At 42.8% G+C, this 24,791-nt stretch overlaps 4 protein-coding genes across 12 annotated transcripts in view; 2 read left to right on the top strand and 2 right to left on the bottom strand.

The window, feature by feature from the left end:
* Window positions 1–1,986, bottom strand: part of LOC108136059 (pericentrin) — a 28,574-nt gene extending 26,588 nt beyond the window's left edge. For 5 of the 6 annotated variants that reach the window (XM_017256994.2, XM_017256997.2, XM_017256998.2 and 2 more), the window contains exon 1: window positions 1,518–1,984. In XM_017256994.2, coding sequence (XP_017112483.1) covers window positions 1,518–1,544 — 27 coding nt within the window. In that variant the 5' untranslated portion in view covers window positions 1,545–1,984. Of the gene's footprint in view, window positions 1–1,517 lie in introns of all 6 variants that reach the window. The other variant, XM_041708346.1, reaches the window with a different exon arrangement.
* Window positions 1,987–2,461: 475 nt separating this feature from the next.
* LOC108136062 (putative uncharacterized protein DDB_G0289263) lies at window positions 2,462–6,410 on the bottom strand. 2 transcript variants are annotated; one of them, XM_017257006.2, is made up of 3 exons: window positions 6,181–6,410; window positions 6,019–6,101; window positions 2,462–5,037 (listed from the first exon to the last, which is right to left on the bottom strand). In XM_017257006.2, exon 3 carries the CDS (start codon window positions 4,966–4,968, stop codon window positions 3,034–3,036), a length of 1,935 nt encoding a protein of 644 aa, XP_017112495.1. In that variant the 5' UTR covers window positions 4,969–5,037; window positions 6,019–6,101; window positions 6,181–6,410; the 3' UTR covers window positions 2,462–3,033. The 2 variants fall into 2 exon arrangements, with proteins under 2 accessions (XP_017112495.1, XP_017112494.1); XM_017257005.2 differs by having other exon boundaries at window positions 6,213–6,410.
* A 377-nt stretch (window positions 6,411–6,787) lies between these two features.
* LOC108136061 (glycine--tRNA ligase) lies at window positions 6,788–9,374 on the top strand. The gene is made up of 2 exons (XM_017257004.1): window positions 6,788–6,879; window positions 6,968–9,374. The coding sequence occupies exon 2, from the start codon at window positions 7,211–7,213 to the stop codon at window positions 9,248–9,250; it is 2,040 nt and encodes a 679-aa protein (XP_017112493.1). The 5' UTR covers window positions 6,788–6,879; window positions 6,968–7,210; the 3' UTR covers window positions 9,251–9,374.
* Window positions 9,375–9,936: 562 nt separating this feature from the next.
* LOC108136084 (CTP synthase) lies at window positions 9,937–24,267 on the top strand. Of its 3 annotated transcripts, none has more exons than XM_017257049.2 (4): window positions 9,937–10,327; window positions 21,844–22,014; window positions 22,135–22,636; window positions 22,701–24,267. In XM_017257049.2, exons 1-4 carry the CDS (start codon window positions 10,162–10,164, stop codon window positions 23,752–23,754), a joined length of 1,893 nt encoding a protein of 630 aa, XP_017112538.1. In that variant the 5' UTR covers window positions 9,937–10,161; the 3' UTR covers window positions 23,755–24,267. The 3 variants fall into 3 exon arrangements, with proteins under 3 accessions (XP_017112538.1, XP_017112539.1, XP_017112540.1); XM_017257050.2 differs by lacking the exons at window positions 9,937–10,327; window positions 21,844–22,014; window positions 22,135–22,636; window positions 22,701–24,267 and adding exons at window positions 16,605–16,909; window positions 19,470–19,793; window positions 20,352–20,501; window positions 20,564–21,758; XM_017257051.2 differs by lacking the exon at window positions 9,937–10,327 and adding an exon at window positions 17,615–19,793.
* Window positions 24,268–24,791: the final 524 nt, after the last annotated feature.

Raw genomic sequence — 24,791 nt, 5'->3', positions numbered from 1 at the left:
AAAGAGCAGCCACGGAGAGCTCGAGCGAACGAGTGAGAGCGCGGTGCCGTGGAAATTTGCAACGCGGTTCCAAGCGGTTCCGTGCACCGAATGTTCGCTCCCATTTTTTATTTATAAACAAAATTTATATGTGGAACATAAACGCTGCCGTGCGTCCGTCTGTGCGGGCAACATTTGTTGCCACAATGTTGATGGCGCAATGTTGATAAGACTACGAAATATTCCCAAACAGTTGATAAGGCTAGCATTTTCTAAAAGTGTTGAGATTAAACTTGGACCAAAAACAAAAAAAAAATTGTACTTAAAAGGCTTAATACAATGTGACCTTTACCTCTACGTTCGAAAAGACATTCGGAACATGAATAGATATATACTTGTGGATGTACCATGTATTGGATCAAATAATTATGTATCTCGGACAATAACTTTCTGATTTTAATTCCCAAAGTCAATTTAAGATAATAAGATTTTAACGTTTAAAAATAATCAAGAAAAAAAAGCAAACTTTGTCTGTCCTAAGCCTCTTAACTTTTTAAGCTATAACAATATTTATATTACTATATTATAATATATTATATTATACAATGAAGTCTATATACAATTACATCGTTCCTTTGACAACTATAATATATACTCGTTTGGTTTTTTTAATAATTTAAAATTTTTTTAATTTTTAAAATCCTAACAAATTTCAAAAATTTGAACTATATAATTAATTTTTCGAGTGTTCCAATTGGCCGATCAATACCTGTAATATGGCTAGCACTTTAAAACTGAAAAAGACTAATACACAGAGAAAAAATAGTTTTAAAACTAAGCATTTTGAAACGTTTTAAAAATTTTCAACCCTGTTTGTGCATCTAAAACTTCTGTAAATTTTTTCTGTGTACGGACATGGCTTGATCAATTCACCTGGTGATGTTAATCATGCATATTTGTATATATTTTATAGAATCATATTTGTCATCTTCACTCGTGTTTACGTCGTTTTTTCACTTCCAACTGAAATTATAATACCATCTCCAAGGTTACAAAAAAAACACTATTCCAATAGCGGTTTTGAAAATATCAAGAACGTTATGGATAACAGTATGGGTAGTACAAAGTAAAAAAAATTGTATTTAAATTATAGTTTAAAACGAATTAATATTAAGACTTTGATTAAAAAGAAAACAAACTTCTCAATAAATTAATATTAATTATTTAAAATTGTAAATTTTAGTGGTCTGTCCACAATTTGTTACCACTGTACTTGGTTTAAAATGTTCTGAAGGGCCTTGTGGCAATTTAATCGAAAGTTCAAAGGCGCATTCAATTTCGATTTCATTTGTAAACACACTTGAAAACCAAAACGTTCTGTTTGTGGATTGTATATTTAGAAAAAAAAATGTTCACTTGCACACTTCTAATATTTTTTGTGGATCGTATGAGGCACATTCCGTGAGTGAAAATGATGGATGTTCCGGGCTCGTAAATGGGTTAATACTTTAATGGATTCCCGAGCTTGTCTGGCTTACCCAATCGTATATGGTGTACAGATTCATGTTGACTGCACTTGAACCAAATAATTTATGGCCTATTCCCTGACTTCTTGGCCGCCTTTGTTGACACTTGCGCCTGTCAGTTGTGCATATTTCTATACGTTCTAGATGCGGGCCATATGCGATCCATTTTCTTGTTGATGTTTACGTTCGGATTTTGGATGACACGATATATCTTAATTTTCTCAGACGCACACACAACACCGAACAATTTTGTAGGTTATGTTGGAAAATTTACGTAAAATTTTAAAACTTTTCGAATTATACTAAGACGACACAATGAGGGGAAAACTATCTACTTAAAACGTGACCTTTAACCGAACATGATAAAATTATTTTTAATACTCCTCGAGGGAGAAAATTAATGTAGAATCCGGAACGAAAAAAAAGGAAACCGAAAAACAATAGTGCAACGGATCGGAAACAGTTGCACGTAATCGCGAACGCGATGCAACTGAGAACCAAATCCATTGCGAAGAGTCTTTTATTTTTGGGTCTCGGGGGATAAACCCTCTCTTTTTCTCCCCTCCCAAATATTGTAACGCTCAGTGAAGCACAACACGAGATTGTTTAAAAATAATCAATCGTAAACAAATTTTGTTGCATTGGAATCGAAATAGGGAGAGTCAAACAGAGAAAAAGAGAATTCATTATGGTAGTTCCCATATCGAGAGAAACAAAGAGAAATCTGAGAGAAGCAACAGGAGGAAGTAATTAAGTTTTATCGCCCATTCTATAAATAAGTTTTAAGAAGAGATTTTGAATTTAAAAACATTATTTGATAAGCAGTGATTTAAGGAAGTGTGAGCATATTTATGAGCATTAATGGGACATTAATTTATAAGCAATGGAAACTTGAAACATTATTTTCATGTTAACTTGTCACGGATTTATCCATTTTTAATAAAAACGACTTCATGTACATTTAAATATAAAATATTTATTTACATCTATGTTATTGCTTGTCAATAGTTAGTCTTAAAGAACTCAGTGAATATATCAAAATCCAATCTGTATATTCATACAAAAATTATTATTCTATTAGTGTAAATATAAATCTTCATACACTGTTTAACAATTGCTAGTCAGTTATTCTTTTGTAAATGCTTATATTTTATAAAATATTTTCATATTTTCTAGGCGTCCTGTCTTAAGGCGATTTCTCTTCCCCTCGGGGATAATATTGTCCTTTTTTTTTTTTTTGTTTTTGTGTATCCAAAAAAAAATGTAATACAAAATGTAAATGTCACTCGTTAAATTGCTTTTCATAAGTCTGTGTTCAATTTGGCTGATTTTCTGAGCATTTTTGTGTTCAATTAATTTTCAGTTAGTCCTTGGTCCTAATTAATTTTTCTAACGAACTTGAAATTCGATGGGTTTCTAATAATTTGAGCTGCTTTCGCTTTGTAGTTTCTCTGTGCTACAAAATTAATTTAGTTAATCACATAAAAAGGGGGTAGAAATTGATGTTAACCCCGTAGAACCTTTAAGGTCAATTGGGATTGGCGCCCTCTTTTTGTTTAAACTTGGTGGAGTATTTGTAGAAATCGGACATCTCGAAGGGTTTGGTCACTTCTTTGTACGGCTGGAATGTGGCCTGCTGCACCACGGTCATGTTCTTTGGCGACTCGATGCGAATTTCCGGCGACAGGCTGGCCGTGGCCACCGTCAATGGTGGAGAAACCAAAGCTGTTTGAATGGCGCTGCCATGGCCAAGTCCGCTTGTAATACAACTCCCACTGTGATTCAGATTCTGGTTTTGACCCTGATGTGCCGGCGGCGGTCTGGGCGGCGGTGTTGGCTGCTGCATTTGACTGGGTTTAGGTGGTAAGTTGCGTAGCGCTGGTATGTCGAGAGGTTCTAGCGGGTACGAGACGGAAATCCCCAACGTTTGCTCCATGGCATTGAGGTACGATGTCGATTGACTGAGCAAAGCTTTCGAACTAGTGTTCACGGCATAGCTGGCACTAGGATAGTTTTGTGTGGGGCGCTGATTGGACATGGAGTAGTGACGACCGGATACCGACATGGACTGGGAGGAGAGCTTGGCTCGGGGTTTACTCGAAATCATGGCAGCTGCTCCGGGATTACTACTACCATTGCTGCTGCCAGCTGGACTGTGCGGCTGTGAATCCATCTGCCTTATAACAGCCGGTCCATCGAGCGATGATTCCAGCCACTGTTTGGACTTGGGTTTCTTTTCAATGGTCGTGGAGGAGGATGACAGAGAGATCTCATCGTGCGGCGGATAGCGACTGGGTGGCATGGGAACGGCCAGCATATCGCTAGAGTGCGATTTCACCTCTATTATGCCCAATTGTGGCGGCGTTAATGGTGCTATATGCGACTGAGAACGCCAGCGATATTGCTGCTGATGCTGGGCAGCTTCCATGTCCACAGAGACATAACTGGGAGCCAGGGATATAGCATCTAGTTGCCGCTGATGCAGTAAAGGATTTCGCTGCTGCTGCTGCTGCTGCTGTTCGTAGCTGAGATTGCTAGGCGAAGCCAATGGAGAAACATACTTTTTGATGTTCTGACTTGATTTAATGAATCCGCCCTCATTGTAACTTTGATGTGTGGGCGATAAGTAATATTTATCGCACTGCACTATAATTGGCTGCTGCTGTGGAGCCGCTTGTGGTGGTTGCCGCAATGTAGCCACATTCGAGGAGTTCGCTGAGTACATGGATATGACGTCCGGCTGTGTTCGCTGGTAGTTCATGTTCATCACTAGTTGCGCCTGCTGATGATGCTGCTGGCGCATATATTGCATTTGGCTGGGCGTGGGTGTGGGTCGCTTCTTCAAGGCACTCTTCACCAGCGGCGGTTGCTGTAGCGCCTGCTGCTGGGCCACGCCTATCACCAGCATATCACCCGCCCCCGCCGATGAGGATGGCTGGTAATTGTCATATTCCGAACTGCGATTTGATAGCGTTTCCGACTGACGATTGTTATTGCTGTTGGTCATCTGGCTCTCTCGACTCTCCCGACTCGTTGTGCTTTGTTTCCGCCGCAAAATGGAGTTGTTTTCCCTGGCCAAAGCCTGGAGCTGCTGTTCATGCTTGTACTGTTGGGCCAGTTGGACGAAAAATTCATTGACTGTCATTTGTTCGTAGTTTCCATTTATAATGGCCGTCTCCTGTTTCTGGATTTGCTGCAATAGCCAACTCTTTTCGCTCAGACGCTGCTCCAAAGCCTGTTTCCTGGCCTCCAGATTTTCCTTCCTAACCTTAGGATCATCCTCGTTTTTGTTATTGTTGTTGTTGTTGCTACTGCTGCTGTGGTTATTGTTTATATTATTTGTATTGTTGTTGTTGTTGTTGTTGTTGTTGTTGAGGTTGTTCGTTGAGTTGCTTGTGGTTGCCGCTTGCTCCTCATCTTTAAGACTGGCCATATTTCTGCTCTTGGGCGCTTTCAATTGCATCGCCAGTTGCTTGGGTTCGTCGGCTTCGTTGGTGGGTTGTTGGTGCGGGTTTTGATTATTCGGAGGATCCTAGAAAAGACAAGATGTCTTTAATCAGTCGCCTCCTAAGCTGGTTTAGTTCTTATGCAATTTATGGGTTTATTTCGGGGTATTCAATAGCTCCAATAAAAGGTTAACTCTCAACTTTCAACTATTTAGAATACTAAATTGTACTCTCTCTCCAAATATTTTTAAAGGCAAATTTTAAAATGTAATATGTATTATTAATATATATGTATGTACAATAATTTTCTTAAATTTCTTCACTATGATCAAGATGATATGCTGTATTTAAGACTCTAAAAAATTTCAGATTCTGCATCCACATATTAATTGTTTTACAATTATCACTGTATCAGAGCTGTTAAATATCCGAAAATATAACTTTTAATCAGAGTTAGCTTTCTGTATTAGAGACGTGCAATAGTTTATTAGGTTTTTTATGCTTTGTTGTTGTAATGTACAGAGATAGTTTTTGTTTGTTTCCGATATGCACCCGTTTTATCACGCACCACAACCACTGTAAACCATGAAGCGAACCCTCTCCAAAAAATGGCCAGAACATTAACCCAAACATAGAGAAGCTCGATGAGGTGTTATTTGTATTTTCTGTGTGTTTTATAGTATAACCTTTTTTTTTTTTTTTTTTGTACAGTCTTGAGCTTGGCCTTCATAGCCGGCGATGACTTAATATCATACGTGCAAAAGTCGTTGAGTTAAGTGCGCCTACAGTGGATGCTCGCTGAGAGGAACCAAACTGGTTTCTCGGCATATTGAATAATTTTCACTGTGGGGGTTGGTTTCTAATTAAAGAACCTCCACTGTGCATGTTTAATGGTAAAATAGTGAACACACGCAAGAGCGTACAATACAACTACAGTTATGACTAACAAATAAATTATAATGCATTATTTAGACAGATCGATTAAAATTGTGGCCCACACATTAAAAACAACAGTAAAAACAGGTCAAGAACGGAAAACGGTTTAACAAAAACAACTTTTAACTCACCAACGAAGGCCTTTGTTGCTGTTGCTGCTTTTATGCGTGTGACGTCGTAAAAACAAACAAGAACCGTTATTGTATGGCAGCGCCTGTGAATGGGTTAATTTTTAATTGTTTGCAATTAAGATTTCAGTAAATTGGCAGACAAACAAAATAAATACTAATTACTCAGATGAGAGAAATAGGTGAGAGGAGCCCACCTTTTCGTTTTATCGCTCAAAATGCGGTCGCATAGCGTCGCTGTTGTTGTTGCAACGCCGCGTCCTCTCACAGAAAAACAACAAAACTAGTCTTATTTTCCACTTAAACTGTGTGTTTTTGCAATTTGTGTGCTACGCGTTTGAGCAGTTTGGGTGTGCAGCACTTGAGCTTGGCTTAACAAAACCAAAAATTGAGCAAATTATACGGAAAACTCGCAAGAAAACAGACTGCAATGCTGCGCCTACATAATTAAAACAAAAAGTAGCACGCACACAAGCGCAACGGGCGGTGTTGGAAAACGTGCGGGCACCGAAAGTGCTGTTAAGGGCAAGTGATCGGCATGTTAAAGAAGTAACGAATAATGTCACGGTAACGGGAATAAAAAAGTAGGTCTACACAATTTTTTGCAAGGCATATAGATTATTTTATAAATTTCAAACACAAGAAGCAACTTTTTTTAATCTCAGAATACTGTTGGCTAAAATTATTTTCTTCAAAGGAAATGTTCCTTGTCACATTTTTGAATCACTGCCATGAGCCACAACAGTGCTCATCACTAGACCGCGCTGTTAACCGCAAACAGTGTTGGGCACCTTCTGCAAATGCAGTGTTGCACGCCGGCCGCTGAACACTCATCAACCAACGAAATTGCAGCCGCAAGTGAAGGTATTTCAACAGTGGCCAATTGGACGGTTTATTACATAAATTCGCGTTGTCCGGCTAGAAAAATTAAATCGTCTTTATGTCATTGCAGTTGTTGAAAGCGCTACCCCACCTGCGCAGCGCCACATTAACCCTGAGAACTTCGATTGCGAGAACAACGTGGAGCAGCGAGCACATTGCCACGAAAGTGTTTTTTGGCACCACCACAAAGACAGCCGCCGCCGCCGCAGCACCGCCACCGCCACCCACTCAATCGCAGCCTTCACCACCCAGTTGGGGCGCCAAGAAGCAGAATAGAAAGGTCAAACTAAGATCCGCAGCTGCCGAGTTCATCATGTCGAATCCAGAGATCGAGGCCCAACTGGCTCCTTTGAGGGAGCGGGTGCAGGAGCAGGGCAACCTGGTGCGGGATCTGAAGGCCAAGGGAGCCCCCGAACTGGATGTTAAGAAAGCAGTTGCCGAGCTGAAGGCCCGCAAGAAGTTGCTGGAGGACAAGGAGCTCGCTCTGACCCCCAGTGTCGTTAGCTTCGATCGCGCCAAGATGGAGGATCTCTTGAAGCGCCGATTCTTTTACGATCAGAGTTTTGCCATTTATGGCGGCATCACCGGACAATACGATTTTGGACCCATGGGCTGTGCCCTTAAGTCCAACATCCTGGCCCTGTGGCGTCAGTATTTCGCCCTCGAAGAGCAAATGCTGGAGGTGGATTGCTCTATCCTGACCCCAGAGCCTGTGCTGAAGGCCTCGGGGCATGTGGAGCGCTTTGCCGACCTGATGGTAAAGGATGTGAAAACGGGCGAATGCTTCCGCCTGGATCATCTCATCAAGCAGGCCCTGGAGAAGCTGTCCAAGGCCAAGGAGGCCACTCCGGCCCTGCAGGCCGAGTGCGAGGACATCATCATCAAGCTTGATGGCCTGAGCAAACAGGAATTGGCCGATGTCCTGGCCAAATACAACATCAAATCTCCCCTAACCGGCAACGATTTGACGGAACCCATTGAATTCAACCTGATGTTTGCCACCCAAATCGGACCCACTGGCTTGGTCAAGGGTTTCCTGCGACCAGAAACAGCTCAGGGCATCTTTGTGAACTTCAAGAGGCTGCTGGAATTCAATCAGGGCAAGCTGCCCTTCGCCGTCGCCCAAATTGGCAACTCGTTCCGCAATGAAATCTCGCCCAGATCGGGTTTGATACGTGTGCGAGAGTTTACCATGGCGGAGATTGAGCACTTTTGCGATCCCGTGCTGAAGGATCATCCCAAATTTGGCAATATCAAATCGGAGAAGATGACCCTTTACTCGGCCTGCAATCAGATGGACGGAAAGTCTGCCGCTCAGGTGGAAATCGGCGAAGCAGTGGCCACCAAGCTGGTGGCCAACGAAACCCTTGGCTATTACATGGCCCGCATCCAGCAGTTCCTGTTGGCCATTGGCATTAAGGCAGAGTGCTTGCGATTCCGCCAGCACATGTCCAACGAGATGGCTCACTACGCCTGCGATTGCTGGGATGCCGAGATCCTCACCTCCTATGGCTGGGTGGAGTGCGTGGGATGCGCGGACCGCAGTGCCTACGATTTGGGACAGCATACGGCGGCCACGGGTGTGCGTTTGGTGGCAGAGAAGCGTCTGCCGGCTCCCAAGACCGTCGAGGTCAGCGAAATTGTGCCCAACAAGCAGGCCTTGGGCAAGACCTTCAAAAAGGAGGCCAAGAATATCACTGATGCCTTGGCCAAACTATCGCTGGAGGAGATTACGAAGGTGGAGCAACAGCTTGCTGGCGATGGTCAGTACAAACTGACAACGGCCGATGGCCAAAGCCATGAACTCGGCAAGGACACTATTAGCGTAAAGCACTCCTCGAAAACGGTCCACGTGGAGGAGTTCATCCCGAGTGTGGTGGAGCCGTCGTTCGGCATTGGACGCATCATGTACTCGTTGCTGGAGCACAGTTTCCAGTGCCGCGACGGCGACGAGCAGAGATGCTACTTCACCCTGCCTCCCCTGGTGGCGCCCATCAAGTGCTCCATCCTCCCGCTGTCCAACAACACCGACTTCCAACCTTACACTCAGAAACTTTCATCGGCCCTTACCAAGGCGGAACTTTCTCACAAGGTCGACGACTCCAGCGGCTCCATTGGCAGGCGGTATGCCCGCACGGACGAGATTGCCATCCCCTATGGCATCACCGTGGACTTTGACACTCTGAAGGAACCGCATACGGTTACTCTGAGGGATCGGAACACCATGAAGCAGGTGCGCGTCGGTCTGGAGGAGGTTGTGGGCGTGGTCAAGGACTTGTCAACGGCGAGAACCTCCTGGGAGAAGGTCACCGAGCAGTATCCTCTATTCGAGCAGCAGGAGGCCAGCAAGTAACCGGATGATCAAAGCATTTCTCACGCTTGTCACGCATTTACAGAGCTACAGAGTTTTCTATTTCTTTTATACATACGCTTAAAATTGAATAAACATGTAACATTTAATGCTTCGCAAACTGGAATTGATTAACGCAATTTATTGACTTATTGGAAATATTCCGTTTTGAAAATATATCAGCTTACGCATATTTTCTACTATTAACCGCTGATAAATGAACACCTTAAATGACTCAATTGATAAACATTAGTTAAATCGTTTACTTAATGTCTGAAATCAAAAAATTTAATTTTTTTATATTTTATTAAAAGTCTTAATCAACCAATTGAAGTTTATTTTCAAACAGAAAATTATTATAACAGCTTATAAAGAAAAAATATGTAATAAAAAAATATAGTTATATAAATTATGTTAACAAGATGTATATTGATTAAATTATTGATCACATGAAGTGAACGTAAATAGAGGGATAATTTGTCGCTATTGGTATTTTTAACTACTCTATACAATATGAATGTTTTTACAAACATAAGACTTGATGATTGTTTAAGTAATGATGTTATTTTTCTTTATTTTGTTTTTTTGTATACTCAAACGTCATTTAAAGTTAGCGGCCTGCATGGACTTTGTCTCTCGGTCGTTTACCAACACACACACACAAGTCCCGGGTATTTGGCGAATAATAAGAGGCGGTCATACCGCCGGCGCCTGGTCGCAGACACGATACGTATTAAATAAACTAATCTCGAGAATTCGAGGCACCACGTGTAGCAAAAGGCAAATAAACGGCGCAATTGTTGCTCGGAGTGGTTTAGAAAACGGTAGATTGAGTAGCACCCGCGAATCGAACCGGGTAATACGATAATCAGGGCGAATTTGTGACCTCAAAGTTGGTGATTCGAGACGAAAAGATGAAATACATCCTGGTCACTGGCGGCGTCATCAGCGGCGTGGGAAAAGGTGTGATAGCCTCCTCGTTCGGAACTCTCCTAAAATCCTGTGGTCTCGATGTCACCTCGATTAAAATTGATCCCTATATTAATATAGATGCTGGAACCTTTTCGCCTTATGAGCATGGTGAGTTTTCAAGTTCTTTTTATTATATGGTGTATATAATATACGCCTGCGACATTAGGGAAATGTCTGTCTACTTTGTTTTGGCAAATTTTCAATATTTCGCGCATCTGTTTCAGAGTGTGTGTGTGTGTGTGTTGACGAGTGTCTGCAAGTATGTGAATTTTTATTGTTGTACGGTGTAAGCTGTTGTTGTTGTCAAAGGTCACGCGGCTTGTTGCAACCACATGGCGTGAGCGAGAGAGTGGCAGTGTTACCAAGTAGGGAACAGTGCTCTCCCGCCAAAAAATAAACACAAGCAAGAACAAAGTATCGGTACAATAACAAATATTTATAATGAATATAAACAACAATATGTTTGTCTGAACACAAAATAAACAAAATTTTATTATCGATATACTTCAATTAAGATTAAATGTACGTTTGTTAAGATTAATACAAATAAATTTGAATAGTATTTATCTAGAAATATAATTTGTTTAACGTTTTTCCCACTGTGTATTTAAATGAAAGACAGTGTGGCGTGTTTACCGATTCTTGGGTGGGAGTGTGAAAGAGATAACCAGACAAACGGCCGCCTGTCAGCTGTTTTTCTTGCTCTCTCTCTCAGAGAACCAACAACAAGTAAATTGCACGTGTTTCGGAATGTCGGTCTCTAAGTAATAAGTTTTGTTTTATAAACAAATAAACACTGAAGGACCCAATAAAATATTTAAAATCGTTTAATGATGTTTTGAAAAAACGGAGAGCAACAAATAGCTTGCACAGTTTGCTTTCTTTCGTGTTAGAAAAGGCGAGTAAAAATATCTCTCTCTTTTCTTAATTTTGCTCTCTGTTTGTAGCTCTCTTCTTATAAAAAAGCCTCCCTCAACCGGCAGACATTGTTATTGTTGTTGCTTGACATTGAAACTGAAAGTTCTTTTTCCCCCATTTCACTTGTTTTGCTTTGCTCGTTACATTCTTATTTTTGTTTTGATACTTTTCTTGTTGTCTGTTGGTTTAGTGTTTTTATTTGTTTGATTGATGAAAAGGGAAACTGTTCTCGTACGTACATATGTACACACATACGTACTTAAAATAAATTTATTCAAAAGAAGCGGCGATTCAATTGAAACTGAACACCCAAAATCGGGAAATTGAATGTCAGAGCATAAGATTAGCAAAAACATTTATTATCTATCGCGAAGAAGTATTTTTGCTCTAGTAATTTTTGTCTCATTCAGTTAATAATTTGTCGGCTCGAACAGTTTACTGTACTTTTGCGCCCGATTGCTGATCCATATTTTCACTCACTTTTCACTCTCACGTACACACTCCTACTGTCTCTGCTTTAAACTCTCCCACTGCCGCCCCTCGTGTCCCCAAAAAGAACTTCCACCAAAATGGCGCCAGCAAGAACAAAAACAACAATAATACAAACTGCAGCAACGACACACAAATTTATTTATGCAACGTGCCAATGCAATTACGGTGCGTTTGTTTGCTTTGGTGTGTGTGCTTTCGGGTGGTGGGTGTCAGTTTGTGTGTGACATGTGACGTAGCGTTGACCTGCGCGATTTGCGAGGCCGCTCTACACGTGTGAATAAATACATATGTACATATATAAATTACGTTAAAAGCTAAGACGTGCGTTCGGTGAGAAAAATATAACGTTTTTATTGTTCATCGATAATTGAGTAAAAAACATTGCTTTTTCAACTTTTTATATTTAGCTAGGTAATAAAATGGCCAAGAACTTACACAATAAATAAATTATAAATCAAATATTTTCAGTAAATTACCAATCGTAGGACAAAATGTTTTATCACAAAATGCTTGATTTTTTAATGGTAATTTGATGCAGAGATTGCATATTTCCTATTTATAACCTCACTATGTTAAACTATTTATTTAAATTTGTGCATTTTATTGGTATTATTTTATTACCTGTTTCATTGTGACTCATATAAATTGGTGTAAATAGGCCCATGCAACTTCGTTGAGTTAAAAGAGTGGATAGCCTTTCGTCCATCTGCCTCCCTCAAGCTACCACCCCCGCTGACCACTCATTTCACAGGGGATTACTGTCTGCCGCCTGTCATTTGCACTTTTGCGCCCAGCTTCACTTTTTGGGGGTCGAATTGCAGAAAATGCAATTCTGCTCATTTGTTATTGTGTTGTTGTTTCCTCGTTGCTGTTGTTGTTGTTGTGAATTTGAGTGCGCAGTCGACGTCGACGAAAGCGTCGACTGCGGCACATGCGTGTGCTTCATTTGTTTTGCGTTTATTTCGGTAGTGTGAGTGTGAGTGGGAGTAAAAGTGGTGGAGAGGGGGAGATTGGAGTTGGAAATGGTAAGGGTCGCCATATTGGCCGCTGTAACGTTCCATCTTTTGAGGGTGTCTTCTTCTAGCTGTTTTGTTGTTGTTTGGGCTTTTTGCGTGCTTTGCGCTCCGTCATGGTCCCCCCTCCCCCGCCCACCACACCATCGGTCACATTAGCGTTTTTAGCCATAAAAGAGCCAAGCTCCTCTGCTCTTTGCTCTCTCTTTCGCTCTTTCTGTCTGCCCATTTGGTTGTGTGGCCGTCATCGGCGCGTCAACATCGTTAGCAGCTGTTGCTCTTTGCCTGTGCGCCATTAACTGCCGCTCCTGCCGCCCCTCCCTCGTTTCCTACTTCCTTCGGCCTGCATTTGCTTTGTTGCTGTATTTCTGCTTGCGCATTCGTTACGCTCACGTTTCGCGACGACAATAATGCTTTGGGCCTTTGCTGCTGCTGCCTTGTTGTTGCTGTAGCTGCTGCCACCTCTGCCTGGCCTCCTCTTCCTCTCTTTTTTACTCACGCTCCTGCTCCGCCTTGTGCGTGAGCCGCCATATACTGTGAGACTTCAATAACTAAAACCATCGGATATGACGCACTGAATTCAAAGGAATTCTTAATTTTTTTCTGTTTCTGTCAAAAGGCCACAAATTGACTTTGAAAAAACGATTGACTTCCATTCAATTATTCCTTGACCAATAGCTTTAAATTGTAGGATAAATTATTTATTCAGATGTGTTTAAGTTTTTTTTGTTGGTAGCCTAAAGACTGCTGTCCAAAGACTGTAATTCATTTTAATTAATTAATTTTGTTTTGGAAGCTGCTGGTAAATCCAATAATATCCTCTAAATCGAGTTTTAAAGTTGTTTACCTTTAAAAGCTTGTGGCTTAATTTTCTATTTACCTTGTTTTTTATTATTTTATTGGTTTTATTGTGGCATAAAATTGATCTCAGTAAGCAGAATTACGAAAAGTAAAATATATTTCAAAGCAAAGATTTCCAATATTTATTATTAAAATATAAAATGAAGCGTAGCTAAGAAAGCTCGAAATAAAGTGGACAACAATGGTTAGGAAAATGAAATTAAGTAGAAATCAAAATGTGTAAGCTCCACTGTACTCATATACATATGGCCCGCGTGTGCGAGCTTATGTCTGTGTGTGAGTGTGCAAAAATTAAATGGAAAATACCATTTGGTGGCGACTCTCCAACTCTCCAGCTCACCAGCTCGCCAGCAGGATGTGACCGTTGCTACGCGTTGCTGGCGTCTGAGGTTGAGTTGCTACCACCCATCTCCGCCCCCTTTGTCCCGCCCTCCACCGTACCGCCCCCTCATTTGCTGCCACACGCACACACACACACAATACAGTTTACTGATGGACCCGCACGAGTCGGTGTGTGCGTGTGTGTGTTCTATGGCTTCATAAGCTTCAATCTTGCGTCTGGTCAAAAGTTTGCCTAGTTGCCATAACTTTAAGCATAGCTTACGAATCGCGTTAAGTAATTACACCCAGCAGCAAGGAAATAGCTGAATACAGTAGCAGTTTGATAAATTAGCCTTCTCTCCACGTCCAACAATCTTGGTTGTATCTTAAATAAAAAACATATGTATGCAAAGGTACATTTTTCCTGCCATTTGTCTTTAAACAGAGCTTTTTTCTTTGTTAAATTACTAAACAAATTTCATTTGTTGGTGATAAAAAGGATAACAAATTAAAACCACTTAAATATAAAATTAGTAAAGTTTATTGTGTTTAACTAACTAAAGTCAACAATTTAATAAGAAAACACAATTTTGGTTTTTTGCCCGATAAAAAGGTGCGATCTTGGATAGTTTAAGGAAAGCCATCTGTTTAAGTAGGAAACCATCTAAGATCTTATGAAGAAGCTAACGGTAATTGTGTAACTAAGGGCCCAAGTCTTTTGCTTAATTGTAAGAAATTAAATTCGGAGCGGCTGCCCAATCGCACTTGCCCCTTATTATATAGTGTTATATTACGACCTCGCCATCCGGCACCCCCTTTTCAATCGCCCGCCGCCACCCACCTCACACTTACGGTGTCTGAGCGACAGGCGCCAAAAGAAGAGGAAGTGAGAAGCGCAGTGGAGAGCGCGGAGCGAAGAGGAGGAGCGGTAGTCGTGGAGCCACAGCCAAATTCACATCGATTTGCCTTGCCCGGCGTTTGTTGCACCGCCCCCGTTGGTTCTTCCTCTTCTGCTTCTGCCGCTTTTGCTGCCTCCTGTCGCGTGATTTTAACGAGCCTCCTCTCTCCGGCCCCTCCTTCCCCTTACCTCTCTTCATGGTTTATGCTTTTCGCTCGCTCGCTTCCGCGCGTTGATTGTTGTTGGCTGCGCATGCAGTAGGCAGGAGGAAATAAGAAGCAAGAGCGGGGGAAGAGATTGGGAGAGAACAGGAGGAAAGAAGGACGTAAAGAAGGGGGAAGAGGAGCCAGAGAAGAGCAGGCCACCGGCTCCACCTCACACAGACAGCACGGCTGGCTCTCACTCGCATGTATTTGTGTGGCCATGGGTGTGTGTGTGTGTGTGTGTGAGTGTGCGTGTGCTGGATAGCCGGCAATAATATGTCCAAAAGCAGCAACAACAACGGGGAGCAGCGAGCAGAGCGAAGCAAATGGCGGCGGCCGTTTTTAGCGTTTGTGCGCGCTTCTCCATCTCCCCCTCCTCCTTCTCCTCCTGCTGCACACATACATTTAACTTATATGTATGCATGTATGTATGTATGTATGTCTGTGTCGCGCCGGCAAAAGCAAAAGCAAAAGCTTGTGGCGTGGCTTTGGCTCTCGCCTGAAACTGAACTGAACTGCCAGCCTGCTGACTGCTCTGCTCCCTGCTCTTCTTCCCATCCCCCACCACTGGATGGCCTGCGCCTCCTCGCTGGCGTTTTTTGCGTTTCAGTGTGCGCTTCTCATGCCCTCTCTTTTCCAAGGGTATTTCGAATTGGAAAAGAGGTTGCATATTCTAACTTGGAGCTTGGAAGCCGTTTTAATTCAGGATCCCAGCGGAATATTGGCTGTTCTTTCTTTTGCACAAGGTAAAAAATGTGGAAAGACTTACCTTCTTTACCAACAACAAAGCACATTAACATATTTCCGAACAATACTTATTATAAAACACTACTTACACATGTGTACAAAAAAAAATGTTAGTAAATAAGAATTTAAGATTCTGTAGGACCAGGAGAGATACTATCTGAACAGTAGTTAAAGTTTGTTATAAATCCTAGTACTTCATCGCCATTTCTTTCTTTAATTCAAGGGATAGAGAAAAACTAAAGTTCCTTTAATAATTTCTTTAATTGAATAAAAACTGACTTGATTTTAAAACAATATTGACCCAGCTAATTCGTTTCGGTTCGGGTTTAAAAATATTGACTAAATTGTATTGAAATACATGGTACTAGTATAGTGTAAATGTTCAATATTATTAGCTTGGCCTAAAAATTAGTACGGGGTATTGTTTGTCTTGATTCACCATCATCTATTCCATATCCTGTTGTCCATGCTGCATATAATTTTAAAGCAGACAAAATCTACATACTTAACTAGAGATAAGCATCGATATATTTAAAAATCGTTGATAGTGTATAACCATATTCGTTCTCTTTTAGCAGGCCTTTAGTACTTTTTTTTATACATATTATTTTGCCTGCCTGCTGCTGCTTCTGGTGGCTGTTGGCTGTTTGGCTGGCGTCGTTTCAGCTGCCGCCGCTAGTTGGCACGTTTTGTTGGCTGGCTCGCTTGGCTTTTGGGGGCTTGTGGACCTGGCCGGGGATTCGGATTCGGAGTGGGAATGGGAATGGGAATGGGTCTACGACTGCGACTGGGCCTGGGTCTGAACACGGCCTGCTGGCTCATGGCTCATGGCTCACGGCTCTCGGCTGATGGCGGATGGCTGCAGCCTGTCGCAGTGGCAAATAGCAGCGGGTGAGAATAAGGGGGAGTTGGGAGGGGGGAGGGGCAGAGCGGTCTGTGTGCGGCAGCGGTGGCGGCGCGTCAACGGCAGCAACAACAGCTACAACAGCTACAACGCCGCGACAGCAGCAGCAGCGGCGCTTCGCACTTTGCTCTGCTGAATTTTCAATTTCAGTTGTAAGCTGACTGCAATCAGCAGTGGTTCGCATTTTGGTTCGGGAATTCGCAATACCGCAATTTCGGTTTCGGTTTCGGCATTTCTCGCTCGTGAAAACGCTCTCGGGACATAACGGAAAATATATACGGGCCGGCGCTGTCCGAGCGCACAAAAACTTTTCGATTATTATAAAGTTTGGCGGTAACACACAAGCGACCACCCACTGAACCACTCAGCCATTGTACCACCCACCGAAACCTCCCAGAAATCCCGTTAGTTGCGACTCCTGGCGCGCTAATTTTGCATATGTGTGTGAGCGAGTGCGTGCGTGTGTTTTATTGATTTTATGGAGCAACTATATAGTTTATTCCCTCACCCCTCCGATCAGCCTATTTGGACTCTTTCTTTGCTCTTCATTCCTGAGCTAATTTCAATGACACTTGAAGCGGGATGAGGGCAGTGATAAAAAGTTAAAATTATTTGGTGGGAATGGGGGGAAACATTAGTTTGGAGCTAAGTTGAGTGGGAGTAAATTTATTTGGGAATGGGATGAGCAATAGGATTAACAGTTGAGCGGTGATAGAGTTTAAAGCTATGAAAGATGGAGCTGATACATATGTATGTAAATCCAAAGGAGAGGGTAAATGGAAATAGTTTAAGCTGAGTGGAGTGCGAAGAAGACAAAGAGCTAAAGGTGCGTGAGAGGATATACATAGGTAGAACTGTTAACCCATTAGGGATCCTTTGTCGACACAGATTCTTGTGTCTCTACTTAAACAACAGTTACATATTTAACACCTATAAAATATATGTAAAATGATTAGACATAATAATGACAGAAAGTAAGTCATGATGTTTAAAAACTAACGACTTCAAATCACATTTAATTTGTATTTCTTTAAATATTAAAAGTTGATTATTAATCATTTAATTATTAAAGTAATGAAATTACTTATATGAATTTAGGTTCTGAACCTTCATGGGTTAAGTGCCAAAGAGAGATAGAGATGGAGTATCCAGAAGATTTGCAGACTTCTCTATTCGCACACGATCAATACATCGCCTTTATGCAAGATCTGACCTATAAATAGTTGTAAAGCTAGCTGAAGCCATGCTTCTTATCTCGATTGCCCCTCACGCTGATAAGCAGCGGGAAATCAAAGTTGAGGAAATGATTGCCAAATCCCCAGTGTTAGTCCACTTTAGTTGCCAATTTCCTAGCCACACAGCTTCCAGTCTGAATGAGAGTGTGTGTGTGTGTGTGTATGTGTGTGTAAGTGTGTGAGGCCTCATAACTTTCCACGGCGGGTCGAAACTTGTGAAATTCTTGGCTACCAGCAGAGGAGCTAGCAAAGCACCTCGACAGCAGCTGGGCCAGCTTTTCAGTCCGCTTTTCACCCCCTCTTATGGCCCTACCCTCACCTAACACAACAACACACTGTCGCCGGCAGTTTTTGCCCATAAAAACGGCAACGGCAACGGCAACGACGAAAACGAAAATTTAACGACTGCGCAACGTGACGCATTATTTGTCTGGCCTGGCTTGGCTTGGCTTGGTTGGTCCCTGGTCTTCTGGTCTTCTGGTCTCTTGTCTGCCTGCCGACTGCTGCCTGCAGCAAAGCTATAGCTGCCGCCAGAAATTGCTTTTGCTCGCTGGAATATATATATACATACATATGTATGTATGTGTATGTGTTTTTGCGGCCTGTGCCTCTGCATCCGCTCCCCGCACTACGTCCCTCCCCCTGCGCCTCCCCCAATCTGAAGTCTCCACACTCCACGCTGCCGTTTTTAGTATTTCGCACTCTGTGCACGGCAAACATTTTTGCATGACTGACTGAATGCCGCCGCCTGCGCCTGCGACTCACTCACACACTCGCAAACTCGCAAGCCACACCGATGCACTGGGGCCAGACGATGCACTCGCCGAATACGGGTGTACTAGTTGGGTGTACTAGTCAGGTGGACTTACTAGAAATTGGAATAGATTTAGGATCAATTTTCATACAGATTTTTTTTTTAATTGGAATACGAACCTTGGAATACACTGTTCCTTCAGTTCAGCGAGATCTTTTCTTTAAATAGGTTTAAAGGCAAATAAACTTTAAAATCAGTCAATTAAATGTATTTAACTCGAAATATTGCATTGCTCTATCAGCATACTTTTGGGAAATCTGTTTCTGTAGTGCAATAAATTTTAAAAGTACCAAGGTAATCTAACCCACGTTTTTTCCAAGTGTATCCAGCGCAGTGCGATAGGAAGGGGGACGAGAAAAGTCAGAGGCAGCGGAACCGGGAGCGTGAGTGGAAAAGAGGGAGCGGGAGCAGCAGGCTCGTGGAGTAACTGTTGGCTGGTCTCTCGGTCGTCGCTCGTCCGTCTCTGTCTCGCTGTCTTTCTGTCTCTGCGTCGCTGGCCTGGCGTGTTTATAATTTGATTTCGCTGCTTCTTTCCTGCCCCGACTTCTTTTTGCTTAGTGGGCAAAGGGGGAGTGAGAAGGAGATGGGCAATTGGGGAGCAGAGCAGAGCAGAGCGAGCAGCGCATTTCCTGTCGCTCGCAGCTCGTTTTTGGGCCTAGGCCTAAGGATGGAATCTTAATGAAGTTATTGCGTTAACAGTTTGGAGAGCACTGGCTGCTCATTGATGGTCATGGATCGCAACTAACTCGTGGGAAAGAGAGAAGGGAGATATCTCCCGCCCTGACGAATTCCAGCGTACGCCATTGGGCTGACCAAAGCCTAATAATTGCTCTTTTTCTCTCAGTCATTTAGTGGTGGTGTGTGTGTGTGTGTGTGTTTCCCATTTGAGCATGCATTTGGCATTCACCGTTAGCCGGCGGACAAGTGAAACAGCAGGAGCTGCCCATTGAAAAAAGTGCCCGCGCGAAACAAGGACAAAAAAAGAACGTGGTGACCCAACTTTGAGCGCTTAAGATGGCGCCAAAAAAGTCCACCATTGTGCTCAATGTGGAGCAGTTTATTCACGACATCGAGGAGCGTCCGGCCATCTGGAACCGAAATTTCCACTGCAACAAGGCCTTCCTTGAGCAGATGTGGGACGAGCTGAGCGGAGCGCACAAGCTGCCGAGTAAGTTTAGCATATGGCCAACAGGAGTTCATCAGTGTTGCCAATCCTTGTCCAAAAGTTGAGCCTCGAAAATGTAAAGCCTTGAAAATGTGAAATCTTAATATTAATTAAAAAAAAAATATACAAATTTACAAAGTTTGCTTAAAAGTTCAATAGACTATGGTAGCTTATCTCTAAGCATACAGCAAATATAATTTAAAGTAACTAATCTGACTAGTTTTGCTTGCTTCATAATAAAATAATTTATATGTATAATTAATTTAAATCATTAAAAAAATGTTTGAGCGTAATCAAAACATTTTTAATATTTTTTTGGAAATCATATATTTTAGTATTTAAAAAGTTTAATACGATTTAAAAGCTTACAGTTCAAGTTAGACTGATTTGAAAAATTACTAGTTTAAAAAATAAATAGCAGCTTAAACTAAAAAAAAAAAGAAATTAAATAGTTTCCTGCTCTAATAAGATTTGTCGAATAAAAAGCCAAGTTGGCAACACTGACAATGACTCCAAGCATGAGCAAATAGGTTTCTATCGTTATCCCACTCTCTCTCGCAGAGATCGTGCTCAAGGCCAAGTGGAAGGGACTTCGAGACAATTTTCGAGTGGAGTACAAAAGGATACCTCGGGCGGATAACGGTGATTTTATGGTAGATCCTGCCACTTTCGAGTCCAAGTGGCTGCACTACTACGCATTGTTGTTTCTAAGTGAGTTTTATGGGGTTTTTCATAAAACAATTACCTTTATTTATTTTCATTACGTTTCAAAGCTGATCACATGCGACATCGTTTGCCCAAAAACGAGCAGGATCAGTCCTTCTATTTCAACCAGCAGAGTGAGGATTGCGAAAAGACGGTTGTGGAACCGGATTTGACCAATGGGTTAATACGTCGCCTGCAGGACAGCGACGAGGATTACGACGAGGAGGACATGGAAGCGGATGCGGACGGGGAAGCTAGCGAAGCCACCATGGAGGAAGCAATGCCAACGCCGCCGGCTGCCCATCAGATGAACCAAGTGAGCACCACACCACTGGCCACAGGAGCTTTGCGCGCCCAAGAGGAGGCCCATCAGCACGCCTTAATCAAGGCAGGATTACTGCGTGCCCAATTGCTGGAGCTGGAAAAGGAGGCCGAGGACCTGAGCAAAAAACCACCACCGCCACCACAACAGCAGATGTCTCCAGCGGCTCCTTTATTGCAAATGCTGGTCGAACCACCAGCCGCACACTGTTCACCACCGCCAATGGTGACCACCACATCCGCACAAGTACAACAACCCGGATCAGCGGCTGTTTTGGCGCCGGCAACGACTACATCTGCATCATCGGTGTCCTCCAATGGAGCGTCAATGGGTAGCAAGAGATCGGTGTCGCCACCGCCACTTTACAACAAGGCTCATCATCCGCTGGCCACTCTGGCAGCTGCTCATCATGCGGCCAAAGAACGAAATGAAGATTTCGGAGCGTCCTCCGCTGTGGGAGGAAACGGAGATCATCTCAGCTTCACCCAACACTCCTATGCCAATGGACTGATACCTGCCCTCAAGCTGAAGCGACCACGTCTCTCCGAGGATAGCAATTTCAATGGATCCTCCACGATGGATGCTTCACTCGTGCCGGAGGACGATGACTACCACTACTTGCTGAGCCTGCATCCGTACATGAAGCAGCTGACGGCTGCTCAGAAGCTACGCATACGCACCAAGATACAAAAGCTCATCTTCAAGGAGCTCTACAAGGAGGATCTCGAGGAGTCCAAGTAGTGGAACCCCCCCGAAGATCTAGATTAAGCCGAAGACTGTACATACGCCCTGTAGTCTAGACCATAAGCATTATATTTAGTTTGTGTCCATGCCATGCTACTTGATTGATTTCTAGTTGAGCGCCACTCCAAGGAAAGCTGGGAGTGCGCCATTTACGCCTAAGCACAAATACCTTGGAAATAAAAAATGTAACATTTAAAGGTTTCCGGTTTCTTTTATTTTTACCAGGAAGGGATCCCTGAAATTGTTGAAACGCATTTTAATTGCTTAACTTTTTGTTCACAGGTGAGGTGTACGTTTTGGATGATGGCGCCGAGGTGGATCTCGATCTGGGTAACTATGAACGATTTCTGGATATCACCTTGCATCGGGACAATAACATAACCACGGGCAAGATTTACCAGTTGGTCATTGAGAAGGAGCGCACTGGCGAGTACTTGGGCAAAACCGTACAAGGTAAGTGATTGACTTTGAATTCCACTTTCTTATAAGTGACTAAGCCGTCTTTATATCTTGCATACATTTTATATCTTTATTATATTCTTATCTTACTCTTTTTTAATTTTATTCCCTCAGTTGTCCCACACATCACGGATGCCATCCAGGAATGGGTTGAGCGCGTGGCCCAGACTCCTGTCCAGGGCTCCTCGAAGCCACAGGTGTGCATTGTGGAACTGGGAGGCACCATTGGCGATATCGAGGGTATGCCTTTCGTGGAGGCCTTCCGTCAGTTTCAGTTCCGTGTGAAGCGGGAGAATTTCTGTTTGGCCCATGTGTCATTGGTTCCGCTGCCCAAGGCCACCGGAGAGCCAAAGACGAAGCCCACCCAGAGTTCGGTGCGTGAACTTAGGGGTTGTGGCCTGAGTCCCGATTTGATTGTCTGCCGTTCGGAGAAACCCATCGGACTGGAGGTCAAGGAGAAAATCAGCAACTTTTGTCACGTGGGTCCGGATCAGGTTATATGCATCCATGATTTGAGCTCCATTTATCATGTTCCGCTGCTAATGGAGCAGAATGGAGTCATTGAGTACCTTAACGAGCGACTGCAGCTCAATATTGACATGAGCAAGAGGACCAAGTAAGTTGAAATGGATCTCCATAACTATATAGTTGTAGTTCCTAAGTTCCTTTGCTGATTTCAGATGTCTGCAGCAGTGGCGTGATTTGGCCCGTCGCACGGAGACGGTTCGCCGCGAAGTAACCATCGCCATCGTGGGCAAGTATACCAAATTCACGGACTCGTATGCCTCCGTGGTGAAGGCCCTGCAACATGCCGCCCTGGCTGCGAATCGCAAACTGGAACTGGTCTTCATCGAATCGTGCCTGCTGGAGGAGGAAACCCAGTTGTCGGAGCCGAGCAAGTACCACAAGGAGTGGCAGAAGCTATGCGAAAGCGATGGCATCCTTGTGCCCGGTGGCTTCGGCTCTCGCGGCATGGAAGGCAAAATCCGAGCTTGCCAGTGGGCACGAGAGAATCGAAAGCCCTTCTTGGGCATCTGTTTGGGTCTGCAAGCGGCAGTTATTGAATTTGCCCGCAGTAAATTGGGTCTAAAGGATGCGAACACCACGGAAATCGATCCGAAAACGGCCAATGCGTTGGTCATTGATATGCCAGAACATCACACGGGTCAATTGGGTGGCACTATGCGTTTGGGCAAACGAACTACGGTGTTCGCCGAAGGTCCCAGCATCCTCCGTCAGTTGTATGGCAATCCCAAGACCGTGGAGGAGCGTCATCGACATCGTTACGAGGTTAATCCCAAGTATGTACCCCGGCTCGAGGAGCATGGCATGCGATTTGTGGGCACCGACGTGGACAAAACCCGGATGGAGATCATAGAGCTTAGTGCTCATCCGTACTTTGTGGCCACGCAATACCATCCTGAGTACCTGTCGCGGCCCCTGAATCCCTCGCCTCCGTTCCTCGGCCTGATCCTGGCCTCCGTGGATCGGTTGTTCCACTATATTCAGCGCGGTTGCCGTCTGTCGCCCCGCCAGTTATCGGATGCCTCTTCCGATGAGGAGGACAGTGTTGTGGGCTTGGCCGGCGCAACAAAGTCGCTGAGGGTTTTGAAGATCCCAAACACACCGAAGACCACCAAGAATGGAATTTCGAATGGCTGCAATGGTAGCTCCAGCACTTCCGAAGGAGAAGGAGCCTGCGGAGGCGTTGACATCACCAATGGTCACCAGTGAACCAAGGAACGGATCCCCAAGCCTGGTAGTGTTTGACATCCGCTTTTCAGCTATGCTCCACTTATCTCTGTATGCAAAAGTTTGCGATATCGGGAGCATGTCTTGGTGTGTATAATAGGGTGGTGTCGATTTAAACATTTTTTTAATGTTTTATTGAAGTGGCATAAAGTAAACCCACTTTTAAATCTTTACAAATTTTCTTTAGTTTGTACAAGTTAAATATTTAATAAATCTCGTACAAGGGTACACGTTTTTCGTATATTTTACAATATTATATTTTTCTTCAAAAATTGAAAAGATTGTATATTATTCGAGTGATTTGTTATTTAAACAATGTTTAAATATGTTAATATATGGGCATAGTCGTGGACTTATATATATATAGAACATCAAAATATATAGATTGTCCTTAAGATCCTTAAAAATCGACACACCCTAATTTGTCTTCTTGATCGAAAACAAAAATAGTTTATAATCTCCTTGAATTACGACTAAAGTTACATGCTATAATAAGTTAAAAATGTCTTTAATTTCATCAATATTTAAAGCAAAAAAAAAAAAAACGAATTGTAAGCAATTACTTTATTCAAATATATTTTTAGATAAACAATGAAATAATTCAATATTCTTTGTGTATTATTTTGAATTTTGTGCGCAGCTGAAACAGTGTTGGTAATGGATGGTGGGAAATCTAAATAGTATTATAACTATCCCTTTTCCTCTCACGGGGAAAGAGTTTACTATGGCGCGCAGTTTTTAAATTTGAACTCAAGGGTATTTTGAAAAGGTTCTGATTAAAAAAAAAACTTCCTAAATAAAAGACATGTTTTTAATGTTTATAACCAGCTTTTACAAATAGTTTAATGGTTTGAATATGTTTTTTTTAGTTTCCGTCAGTGATTGATGGCCCCAACTTTTGTGTGTTTTAAAATTGTTTTTGCATTGACGAATTTCTTCAAACTAAAATTTGTGCTCTTGTGGTCGCTAGACAATTGTTTTAAAAATAACTAAAGCTTTTTGTCACCACAGGAAGTGTC

The sequence above is a fragment of the Drosophila elegans genome, unplaced genomic scaffold (assembly GCF_018152505.1).
Source record: "Drosophila elegans isolate 14027-0461.03 unplaced genomic scaffold, ASM1815250v1 contig_208, whole genome shotgun sequence".
NCBI classification, from domain to species: domain Eukaryota; kingdom Metazoa; phylum Arthropoda; class Insecta; order Diptera; family Drosophilidae; genus Drosophila; species Drosophila elegans.
The sequence above is the reverse complement of the archived record's forward strand: the minus strand, read 5'-3'. Positions and strand labels throughout refer to the sequence as shown.

Excerpts from the sequence above, each read along its gene's own strand:
- LOC108136062 (XM_017257006.2), bottom strand. The coding sequence starts at position 4,968 with ATGCAATTGAAAGCGCCCAAGAGCAGAAATATGGCCAGTCTTAAAGAT.
- LOC108136061 (XM_017257004.1), top strand. The coding sequence starts at position 7,211 with ATGTCGAATCCAGAGATCGAGGCCCAACTGGCTCCTTTGAGGGAGCGG.
- LOC108136084 (XM_017257049.2), top strand. The coding sequence starts at position 10,162 with ATGAAATACATCCTGGTCACTGGCGGCGTCATCAGCGGCGTGGGAAAA. Across the intron at positions 10,328-21,843 it reads CTTTTCGCCTTATGAGCATG|GTGAGGTGTACGTTTTGGAT; the intron begins GTGAGTTTTCAA and ends TTTTGTTCACAG. Across the intron at positions 22,637-22,700 it reads GACATGAGCAAGAGGACCAA|ATGTCTGCAGCAGTGGCGTG; the intron begins GTAAGTTGAAAT and ends TGCTGATTTCAG.